The sequence below is a fragment of the Bolinopsis microptera genome, chromosome 8 (genome assembly GCF_026151205.1).
Source record: "Bolinopsis microptera isolate Bmic1 chromosome 8, MBARI_Bmic_1.0, whole genome shotgun sequence".
Classification (NCBI taxonomy): Eukaryota; Metazoa; Ctenophora; class Tentaculata; order Lobata; family Bolinopsidae; genus Bolinopsis; species Bolinopsis microptera.
Genome location: NC_087079.1, coordinates 15,021,277 through 15,033,413, shown reverse-complemented (window position 1 = coordinate 15,033,413; position 12,137 = coordinate 15,021,277). Strand labels below are relative to the sequence as shown.

At 40.0% G+C, this 12,137-nt stretch overlaps 2 protein-coding genes across 5 annotated transcripts in view; one reads left to right on the top strand and one right to left on the bottom strand.

Annotated features, from left to right (window-relative positions):
- Positions 1-11,278, top strand: part of LOC134819350 (membrane-associated guanylate kinase, WW and PDZ domain-containing protein 1-like) — a 49,147-nt gene extending 37,869 nt beyond the window's left edge. For all 3 annotated transcript variants that reach the window (XM_063829271.1, XM_063829272.1, XM_063829270.1), the window contains 8 exons: positions 3,023-3,544; positions 3,693-3,801; positions 8,221-8,389; positions 8,748-8,929; positions 9,135-9,274; positions 9,421-9,603; positions 9,716-9,882; positions 10,055-11,278. In XM_063829271.1, coding sequence (XP_063685341.1) covers positions 3,023-3,544; positions 3,693-3,801; positions 8,221-8,389; positions 8,748-8,929; positions 9,135-9,274; positions 9,421-9,603; positions 9,716-9,882; positions 10,055-10,361 — 1,779 coding nt within the window. In that variant the 3' untranslated portion in view covers positions 10,362-11,278. The remainder of the gene's footprint in view (positions 1-3,022; positions 3,545-3,692; positions 3,802-8,220; positions 8,390-8,747; positions 8,930-9,134; positions 9,275-9,420; positions 9,604-9,715; positions 9,883-10,054) is intronic.
- Positions 4,005-7,311, bottom strand: LOC134819351 (solute carrier family 22 member 1-like). Of its 2 annotated transcripts, none has more exons than XM_063829275.1 (3): positions 7,137-7,311; positions 6,877-7,000; positions 4,005-6,752 (listed from the first exon to the last, which is right to left on the bottom strand). In XM_063829275.1, exon 3 carries the CDS (start codon positions 5,277-5,279, stop codon positions 4,155-4,157), a length of 1,125 nt encoding a protein of 374 aa, XP_063685345.1. In that variant the 5' UTR covers positions 5,280-6,752; positions 6,877-7,000; positions 7,137-7,311; the 3' UTR covers positions 4,005-4,154. The 2 variants fall into 2 exon arrangements, with proteins under 2 accessions (XP_063685345.1, XP_063685344.1); XM_063829274.1 differs by having other exon boundaries at positions 7,137-7,305.
- Positions 11,279-12,137: the final 859 nt, after the last annotated feature.

The window sequence follows — 12,137 nt, the reverse complement described above, 5'->3', positions numbered from 1 at the left end:
TTTTTTGTTCTGTCGTTTATTTGCCTGTTTACTCATCTGCTCTGATATTTAAAACATTTTGTTTCGTGATTCTATAACTCTGTTAAACTTAATGACTTTTAGTTCGTCCTTGTACTAAATAATTGAAATTCGACTCCGCTATTCTCTAACATTATCAATTTGTTTGTTTATCATTTTCTTTTGCCGGATTAATGCTTGATTTTATGATTAATGCTAGGGCGAAGATTACTTGGTTATGAATGGTCACCTTGCTAATGGAAGTCCGGTATAGCAGATACCACCACGCCTTTTATAAGATATTTATGCGAATAATAATTGAATAAGAGTCACGTTCACATTTGATGCTTTTTATGGGAGTTTGTTCCCCTTCTTTTTTAACTTTTAATATTGCGTGGGGTAAAAAGCGTGGGGTGCCCTACATAGACTGAAGGATATCTGGAAATCCAAACTCTCAAAGAGCCTAAAGATTAGATTGTTCATAGCGGCTTGTGAATCAGTACTGCTCTACGGATCAGAAACCTGGACACTGACAAAGGCTCAAGAGAAAAGTTTGGACGGGACATACACAAAGATGTTGCGTATGGTGCTGGGTATCTCATGGAAGGACAAGGTCAGCAATATAACTTTGTATGGTAGCCTCCCAAGGCTGTCAAACAAGTTACGAAGCAGGAGATTAAAAATGGCGGGACACTGCATCCGACATCCTGAGCTACTTGCCAGTGATTTAGTCTTATGGGAACCTACGCACGGTAGAGCACAGCAAGGCCGACCAAGACAAAGCTACTTGTCTATGTTACTGAAGGAAGTTGGGACAAACTCTAAAGAGGAACTGCGAACCCTGATGCGGGACAGGGATGTATGGAGGGGGTTTTCTGGCGTAGATCGGACTTAGCTCCGACATAGTAGTAGTAATATTGCTATTTGCAGACCGATAAGCTGATGTACAAGACTTTCTTAGTTCTATTTCTTGCGTTTACAGTTGTATATTCTGCTGCTACAGCCAGTTACAATAAAAGCAGACTCCTGAAGCAAAAGAAACGATACAGAAACTGTGTGAATATGGGATTTAACTCCAAGATTGGATGCTGGTATAAACGCGACAAGAATAAAAACAATGGGATCACGAGGAAAGAAATTTCAAAGTGTGGTACTTCAGAGAGGTACCTAAACAAATGTGGATATCAATGTGTAAATGAGGGGTAGAAAGTGAAGATAACAATCAAGCCCACGGCCAAACTGTCCAACGAGATAAAAGACGACCTTTGTACAGAGGATTGTGTAAATTTATATCCACTCCTCCTAATCTCAGATCCACTCCTCGGCTCAGTCACAAGATGGAATTGCTGTCGAGAAATATCCACTTAACAGACCACTACGTGTGGGAGATGTTTTGAAAGTGTCGGCATCCTACAAAGATCGAATTACAGAGAGATTCAGTATCAATATCATGGGACCTGTTGATCCATTACGGGACGAATACTATCTGGTTCATGTTGAATTCAGGCCGCTGGGCTTTTACCCGCTTATCATAAACAACAAAAGTCCTGATTATCCTCAATGGGGTAGTGAAGTCCATCCGTCGTTCAATTTTTTAAACTTTGAGAAACAGACGACATTCGATTTCACGATAGAAGTTCTCAAGAGAAAATATAAAATGTCGTACAATGGCAAAGAGTTATCTGAAAGGTTTCCTCAGCGAGATGATATAGCAGATACTGGTTATATCATGTTGAAGGGAGGTACCGGTGACATTCAATGGAGATATATCGAGCTTACAGCAGCTAGTGGACGAGGCTGCGAATCTCACTGTGTACCCACAGTGACTTGATTTAAAAATATAATGAGTGAAATAAAACAAACAAGAATTGCGCCGGTTAGCGGACGCTAGATTTCCATCAACAATCAACCGTACGCATTGCCATTTAAAATTACAATTAATGATCGTTTCATGTTGGTCAAAATATCAAATAATGGTTCTTTATTCATCATTCTTGGGGCGATACGGAGCACCAAATGGAGGGGTTGCCATTGTTAATTATTCGAATTTAAAAAGTTAAATGACCGGATACCGTAGCCTGCGCCTGTGTGGTGATATGCAGTTAAAAGAACAAAAGCCATGTGAAGCGAAGGAATAGTTGTTTACAAGTTAACATAAGTTGTAAGATTAAATAAAATGGCTGTCGTGAAATCCGTAGTAGGTAATGTAAGTCATAATAACATTTATATGGTCCATTTCGTATTACTCGACAATCATGTTCAACATAATATCAGCATCATAATTCGTTCAACGATATAACGGATTACTAATATCATTATCGGGAGCCAAGTCGGTGGTTGCACCAAGCACTCACAACAAAACGATAAGTTAGTATGTTGTAGCGCATCATGATCAATGATCAAGTAAAGAAAAGCATGAACTACTTAACACATGTATAAGATCCGGGAAATTGCTTTTTATTCAAATCAATTACCATAGAATTCAAATTGAATGCTTGGCGCGCGCATTTGAAAGTGCATAATTTAATCAATCGTCAAATAGTGCAAACGTATGCGGAGATATATATCTTATAAGACCCAACAAAATTATTCAGATGTTGTCAATTTTTTTAAATGTAAATTATCATTTATTATCAGGAAGCTGGTTCTCCTGTGTATAAGAGGAACCAGATCTTCTGTCAATTCAGTTGACAAAAGTTGTGAAAGCGACTTTGAGTTCGCATGCTTTGTATCAAAGCTTAGCTAATTATGAGTCCTATGGACTCAATTAATTGTTGATTCAAATCTGGTCGATTATATATATATATAATATACATTGTTGTAAATTATATTGCTATATATTATTCTATTTGTTTTCCAAAAAATTAACAGATGATTAAGATGTTTTCCTTTGTCCATGTGACACGACTCACGTGACACAAAAAACCTACCTACCTACTATATCTATTCTCAATTCTTATCATCTTAAACTTTTTTAAGAAAAAAAAAGGTTGGACAAAATAAGTACTAACACAACTCATTTCAGATAAACAGCGAGCCGTTAGCGAACAAGTCCCACGGAGAAACGGTTCACCTGTTAAAGGGGATTCCACCTCACACTCGAACCCTGCTTCTCGTCAGCAGGGCGGACCCGGAAACAAAACGGAAAGACAAGAAAAACCGTTCCTTCAGATCACGGCAACCTCCCCCTCCACCGCCTCCTCCACAGCCCCTCCCTCCTCAACCACTCCTCCCCCACAACAACCACGTCATGACGTCTTCGCGCGCCAACCCACCCCAGATAAATCCTCTGACTCAGCCGCGCATGCCGCTTACAGTCCCCGTTTACGGGATGGACTCCAACAGGATATCAGACCATGGTTCGGTGCAGAGTGGCAGTGATCGCCAGCACCATCAACTCTGGGAGAGTCCTGTTAGGTCAGCTGGTTCTGGGGGCTGGGACCCCATCACCCAGTTTAACCAGGGGGCTCACTCGTGGGACAGCACGGGCGAGTACCAGGATGTTCAGGTCAACTTGCAGAAGGATAACAATGGGTTCGGCTTCAAGGTAAGTTCACGTTTGCATGATTTTTAGTATTTAACGCATATTCATTCGAGTTAATAATGATAGTTTTTGGTCGCAAACGAATCTCAATTTTTGATTAATCGGTTCATTAATTCAGCTTATTTGTAATTAACCCAACCCTTTCCATTAGGTTATTGGTGGAGAAGAGCAAGGTATCCCTGTTGCTATCGGTCACGTGACTCCGGAGGGTCCTGCGGAGGGTCTCTTACAAATCTACGATGAAATTCGCACCGTAAACGGTATGCTCTGTTTTGATCTCCTGACTTTTCTCCAAGTTATCAAATCTACGATGTGCATTTAATTGTACAAATTACAATTCAAGCCGAGATCTAGATCTAGGTTATAAGAAAGTTGTATTATTATCTCTTATTCAATACTGTAACGTACGAGACAATTAAATTTGATGACGATTTGTAATACAATAAAACATTCAACTCTTCTGCCAACTTACTGCGCTGAAAGATTTCCCTCATAAAATCATAATATATTCAATCATGAAAAGTGAGTCCCCAATTCCTTTGAAAACAATAGACTCTTGTCAATAAACGTTTGTTATCCATCGAAGTTATCATATAAAACAAAATACGCTTGCTCAATTTCCCATAGCATCGCACTTCTGGTCCATGTTTCTGTACACATCGGTTTTATCTCCACAGAAGCTTGCTGGTCTGTGGATAGAGAAGCACTTGTTCACAGCTCCCCGCAAATTGGGCGGTGTCCCTGCGTGGTTTAGACTCCAAACGTTCTCAAACAGTTTCATAAACTTTTCCTTCATCTCCTCGGAAGTGAGCGTCTCCCCGACCCGTTTTATACAACAGCTGAAGTAGAACGCGTCCCGCATATCTTCCGCACAGTCAGCATCACAGCGAAGCTTTTCCTCCACTTTCACGTGAGCATCTGCGATCCCGTTGACGTAGACCGTGGTGTTAGACATATCGCTATTGTAGATCTGGGAGTTGAGGTATTTTTCTACATCTTCCTCAACTCGAATTAAAGAAAGACAAGTGTCCGTGTTATTAAACGTGTTATCAAAGAGGGCTCCTATATTGATCTGCCATGTTTTGAAAACATCAAGACAGTCTTCACCTTTGTGCTGTCCACAGATAGCGTCTAAATAACCGTGTACTATTTCTCCCATATTATCCCAGTCCAGATGATTCACGATTTCTTCAAACTTTGAGAGATCAACGTGGAGGAGCCGTAGTAAGATTGAGCCGTTGTAACCCTTGATGCAGTTAATTGTTGCCCCTACTACGCCTCGACATTCGCAGAGAATCCTCCAAATTTGTTCAATCAAATCCATGAGAACTCTGAAGCGTTCTTCGTAACTTTCAGCGGATGCGACACCCTGTAGTATGTTGGGACCGTTTGTCTTGATTAGTCGTAGAATTTTGCAGGGTGCGTTTTTGCAGTCCCCTTTTAGAGCAGCGAATTCATCTTTACACTTGCATCCAGGTATCCAGTTTCGTATTGGGTCGCAACTATCATCCTTACTTAGATCTTCTTCGAAACAGAGTTGAGACTCTATCGTGGAGAGAATTCGCCTATAACTTGGTCGGAAAGTTTGACCATCCTCTGAGATGATGTCTCCGATCATTTCCCTAGCAACGTTCCATCCTGCCTCGTCGTACTGCTCTTTATAGATCTCGAATATCTCGCTACTCTGCACTGTTACCAAAAGTAATGTTTGCCATATTAGTAAGCCTACTAGTTTCATATTTGATCGGCTTTTGTTCCTCCAAATTACGTCAAATATTAGTTGTTATTCAAAAATTATAAATATATCAACTGAGGGTGCTCAAGGACCACGATGGTAACGTATAAATGTATATGTTTTTAAAAACCACTTGATGATAAATGAGGGCAGTAGAGGGCTAAATATTAATAGCTTTTTTGAAAATGCTCCTTTATCAAGAATATCATTTTCGGTCGTGACATCAGACAAGATTTTCGTAGAAATTTTGATTGTTCATATCAGAGAAATGTGCGCGCGGACGCAAACAAAAATATATATAATATACAACAAAATAAAACACTTCGTTCGCTAACCCTTGTCCTTGAATCTTTTGTGCCTAACAGCAAAAGATTCATGGATCGGGGGGAAATAAAACACATAAATTTTATGAAACACTTAAATCAAAATGTCTGTTTGTATACCTTCTGTCCATCTCTATTGAACAGCTCAACATTTCTATGTCATAGCTCTGTCATAGAAAGAATCACTATCATCTGAACAGCACTGAGCACCAAGGCAGTGATTATAACAGACGATATGGGAGCAAACGCGATCATAGCCGACCCAGCCATTCCTCCTATCAAGCCCATTGAGGACGAAATACTAGAGCCTAGCACAAATTTATCTGTTCCATAGTAGTCAACGTCGAAGAGGACATAACAGTAGCTCAAACTAGTAATTCCGTACAAGAACTTAGCTATGAAGTTTGTCAAAATCGCTACTGCTAAGCTTTGTTGTGCGAGCATCAGTGCAAAATTTCCCGTGTAAATCAATGCAATTATACCCTGCAGTTTGCGAAATGCGATCTTATCTTTTATCCAGTGCGTGAGTAATGAAGCGGGTATGGCTGCGAAGGTAACGAGTCCCAGTAACAAGAGTTCCGGCCCTTGAGTCATTGTGATAGAGCAGTCACTGTTTGGTCCTGCTTCCTTGATATTTAGCAGCTGGATCAACGCTGGAACGAGGAGGGTGGTGAGCCAGCCATTGAAAGTGACTAAAGCTATGAACAGCCCGAGTTTTGCAGTTCTGGCAGCAAAGTTTGGAACGGTGGTCACTGTTTCTTTCTTGTTTTGATCATCTTCTATTTGTGGACATACCTTCTCTGTGAAACAGAAGTGAAGCATGAAGATTGGCGGAATGACGACGGGTAATGACGAGAAAAGAAGGAACACTCTCCATCCAACCCTTTCAAGCAGCAAATATCCCAACACTGAGGACCACATTCCCCCGATATGGAACATTATGCCTGTTATCATCAATATTTTGGCTATAATCTCTTTACTAGAGACCAGTTCAGCAGCCCAAACATAAAGAGTGCTGAATCTGAGTCCACAGCAAAAGCCGAGGAGAGCCCGAGACAGAAGGAGAGTGGTGAAGTTTGCAACTATAGCACAGATTATTGTACTCAAAGCGCTCAGGTAGAGCGAGATTAGAATCAACCTTCGTCTTCCAAATCTGAGATGAAAGTTCATTACATACTTATTTCGAATATTTGCACTTGCCTATGGTTGACTGCTTCTACAACATAGACGATAGCAATTGAAATCATTGGGCAAAATACAGCAATTTGTGACCTTACCTTATCGACAATGGTCCTGCAATGAAAGTTGAAATGGCTAAGGCTAAGTACACACTGCATTCCAATAATCCTTCTTTCCATGAAGACAGTTCAATGTCACACGAAACTTGTTGTGTCATCATTCCTGAAGATATGGAGGATGGTTATCACACTTCTACAGTTGTTTGTTACCTTATATGGGCATTTCATCACGTGATCAGTAATACCCTATATGGGCATATAAAATTGTAACAAGTTAAAACTTTAAGTGTTATACAAACCAGGTAAATCAAGTTCTGTTCCATCTGAAAAATCGCACAGGCAACCAAATATCAACAAGAGCTTATCCATTTTTGTCCAAGATTCCTTGTGTGAACTTGTATCATCGAATATATCATCTTCACCAGGTATGACGTCATACTCGTATTTCTTCTCGTTATGTTTCATCTCTACGCTGCCAAGTGAAATACAGCAAATATCGAATGAAACCCAATTTATAACTATTTATCCAATCACACACTACTTTACAAAAATGAAATACGTTGTAAGGCCACAGAAATCGAATGATGAAATAAAATTTAAATGCAAACATTTGTAAAAATAGCGTTTTGTTATAAAGTAACTGGAAATGATTGGGATTTGCCGGTCAATGATAAACTATCCGTATCCTAATAAAAATGACTTTATACAATCAGGGATATTAAGAGATATTAGAGATAAGATTAGAGATATTAAGATAAAAAGCTCGCTACACAGAAAATACCACATAACTACTTACTTAGTTTTATAAGTAAATTTAAGTAACAGACCAACAGCTAATTAATATTTAATATGATTAAGTTTTATAATACTTACTCCTACTAAAGATTAATTAACCGTTATTAGAATTAAATAAACACGTAGTAAATTGCCTTAACTATAAAATTTTGACCTAGATAAAACGCCAGCTGCCATCACATTGCAATTTGTACCACAGTTAGATAGAAGTGAACAGTGTACTAAACCATGCTATATTCCTGGATCAAAAACTTAAATTCACTTTAACGGCGGCGTCAGTCCAACTAACCTTCAGCTCCAGAATAGCCACATGGCGTAGCAAAACGAAAAACAGTAAAAATATGAGCATTTCGTGGACATACAAACGACATGTCACCGCCGCAATTTTTAAATAACCTCGTTGTTTTATCTTATCTACCAAGGCAGTCTTGATTAACTTTATTGCAAATAATCAACATTTGATGTCGATAGAACAGAATATGAACTATGAATATCAAATTAAAACAACGCAAACCAAACAGACTTATCTTCAGCTTCAGTTAATCAGATAAAAATCATATCTAATATTTCACCACAATCTCTCCCCAGGTCAGAGCGTATTAGGGGCATACCACACGGGTGTCCTGTCCCTGATAGGACAAGCAGCATCGTTCCAGGGTAAGATATCTCTAGTGGTGAGGAGACACAAGAACCCAGAACTTCTCTTTAATGTGTCCGGTCTCCAACCTCCTGCTGACATTAATGTAGACTTGTCCAGGTACGTTACATCGCGTGATTAATGATTAATAAATCCAGTTTCTGACGGTTTCTATCGGTATTCGGTGCTGCTGTCCGTTTCTTTTTTACGCAGACATTTTCCCATCCCAGTCATTACTTAAATCTATTACAGAACGCAGATAAATTTCTCCAATACCGGCTGATATTGAACACTATAAATCAATTTCAGAACGCAGATAAACATATTCAATACCGGCTGATATTGAACACTATAAATTTATTACAGAACGCAGATAAATTTCTCCAATACCGGCTGATATTGAACAGTATAAATCAATTTAGAACGCAGATAAAAATATTCAATTTCAATACCGGGTGATATATAATTCATACTGCAGGTATAAACTAGTAAACATGCGGAACGTAACATTGACCAAGGAGCCTGAAGACGGCTTCGGATTTGTGATCCACAGCTCGCTGCGCGCAGAGGACACTTTCAAGATTGGAAAGGTGGTTGCAGGCAGTCCGGCTGGAAGGTGCGCAGATCTGTTGGAGGGAGATAGTGTGATTACTGTCAATGGTGAGGGAACTTTAACGTATAAGTGATATGAGATTTGCAAGGTTTCAGATCAAATTGTGCAATTTTCACTCTTTAGCTCAGATTTTTACTAACCACCTGTCATAACTCACAGGCACAGATAATAAACACCCAAAACCACACACACACACACGGTACACAATCACCAAGACCAAAGTAAAAGAGGCATCATGAAAGTTTAACCCAGGAACTGTTATCACCGGACTGCAACACAGAACAGTTGTGGAACTGATCAAGAAGTGCGGAACTTCCGTGGTCCTAGGTGTTGGGACTCCTCAACTTGTGGAGGAGGACGAAGATTCCGAATGGAGAAATCAAACTGAAGAGGTGAATATTCTATCTGAATTCTGCTGGTTTTCCTATCAGGCATCATCATCATGTTTGGCAAATGAAAAATGACAAACTACAAGTACAAGCATCCTTGAGAGTCGACCTCCAGTTACATCTTACCGTTAACATTCCTTTCACCCCAGCTTGCCATTGCGCTGGAAAGAGACGAGCGAGGGTTCGGGTTCAGTATCCGGGGTGGTAAAGCCTTCGAAGAGGAGGACACTCTGTTCGTTCTGAGGATAGGTAAAGGAGGAGTAGCTGACAGAGACGGCCGATTGAGAAGAGGTGACGAGATTATTGAGATTAACGGACAGAGTATGTACGAGGTAAGAAGAATTTGCTACCTTTCAGATTCAGATTCAGCCGTTTATTTGACCTGTCTTTGGCATGTCACCATACTCAGTTCCCAATAATTTGTACTGATAATTGAATTATCAGGTGTCGCACCAGGAAGCAGTGGATAAGATAAAGAGCGGTGGAAGCACTCTTAACTTAGTGATCAGAAGACGCAAGTTGGAGATGCCCCCAATTATTCAACTCGGTTTGGAGGACAAGCCGGAGGTTTTACAGTATCCAGACAGAACTGAAATAATATCTGATTCGAGGTTTGTGACATTTTTAATGATACCGAACCCTCAGTAGGAATAGAACCGAAGTCTAATCGACCTATTTTTTAGCCTGTCACTCTGTAGAATTGTCAACTGTGTCATGACTTATGACATTAGTAACGCTATAAATGACATCAATAGCTAAGATTTTGACAATTTGTACTCCCAGGTCAAAGAATGGTGATACTCCAGAGAAGGACCCCACACCAAGCAGTTCGCCTATCCCCCTCCACATCGATACACCTACGGAGCCGAGTATGGATCAAGTAACACGCGATGAATTACCCGCCTCTCCGGTGGAAACAGCGCCTTCGCATGATGAAACGGAACAGTCACGTGACGTCATCACACCACAATCACATGACGTCATCACACCACAATCACGTGACGTCATCACGCCACGTGACGCGCGCCACGAGTACGACAAGTACGAGCCGGATTGTGAACTGAGCGCTGGGTCCTCTCCCGTCGACTGAGAGTAACCTGATAAACCTGAGAGAGAATCCTCTGACTCTCTTGTTTTATTGATTCGATATGTTTCATGTCACAGAATAAGTGGTACACTTGTGCTGATAAAGATTTGATCCGAGTGACCGTCATGTCACGTGACCGCCATGTGACCACGTCATAAAGAGGCGTCATCACGATCAAGCAGCTACACAACGTGAAACATTGGATGTTTAAAAAAGGACTGTATTTGTATTGGAGCATTTTTATTTATCGTAAATCATTTAAATCATTTTAAGATTAACATACTCGCTGCTTTTTCGTTCTAAAAGAAGAAGGAAAAACGAGTTAACAGATAGAGTCTATCTGTGTAACCTAAGCGATCCATGATCTCACGACAGGCCCTACAGATAGACTACAAATAGAGCTGTCAGCTTATATCTGGGGTCATCATTTAGGTTAGGGATGAAATATTAGGATGTAGCGTTCACTGTCAGCTTAATTAACAGTAGCTATTGTTTGTAAGATTTGGTCACAACTGCACTGGTTTGTTGTATGCGGTTTGGTTAATGGGGAACAACGTGGGTCACTGTGAGTGTTACAAAACGTCACCACGATTCAACGTTAGACAAATGTTTTGAGGAACACATGGTCTTCCTTAAAGTGAGTGTATTTGTTAAATTGTAATTCATTAACCGAGTTTGTTGTAAATTTTAATTTTATATTTATTGATTTACCATGTTGCTAATTATACATTGCATTTCTTACGAAAACCATTGAACTTGAAGTAACAATACCGCCTTTTTGATTTGTTATTTTTTCAATACTTTTACTTCTTACAGACAATAAATATTATGAGGGTAACATAACTGGTTATATCTTTTAAGAACATTTATTAGATGCAACCTTGTCACCTTGTTAATGTTATGATTTCACTTGCTTGCACAAACATTACCTGAGGACCCCAGGCTATTATGTTCATTAACCGAATAAAGATTTGGCGGAATGACAGGCTGAGCGCGGCCCAGTAAGCACAAACAGTGTCCTACACTCAAACAATAACATGCACTGAGCTAATAGTAATATATAACAATATTTGGCTTCATCATAAGCATGTCAGTTAACCGTCAAAAAGTAACTAAACTTTGGTTTAAGGGAGCTCTAGACCTCAAGTCCAACCGGTTTATATCACGGCGGGCGCGCGCTACTGCAAGCGCGACCATGGCTCATCTGGTAAGAGCAAGTCAACGGGCATTCTCAAAACTAACATATTTGTTTCGTCTATCATGTATCATGGTCGATCTCTTACTGGGCGGCGCTCAGCGTGTCATTCCGCCGAATCTCTATTCGGTCCCCAGGTAACAGTAATGCGCACAATTTGGGGGAGTGTGCTTTTGGCGGAGATATAAACTATAAACTGCATCTTTATATTTGCCTTTAGCTAGGGGGTGCACGATAAAAATAAACTTGCTCAGATTTTTAAAATTTTTGTACCATTGTTTTCTAGAGACTGTGAGAATTTTCACAGTACCAAATTTGTCATACCTATTTTTGGAATGATCAGTGAGTTTTGCCTAGGTGCCATGTTTGATGGTGACGTGCGCGGCTTTTTGAGCAAAAGTATGTTATGTGTAAAAGTCGCGTAATTTGACAAAATTCGTTGATTTTTGTCGTATTATTCTGTCATATCTTTAGTTCCTTAAATGAGATCATTCTGAAAATTTGTGAAAACCTTTCAATAGGGCTTTTTATATTTATCACGTGGTGACCCCCACGGTCTTCGACGCTACAGGGGGAGCCGCGCA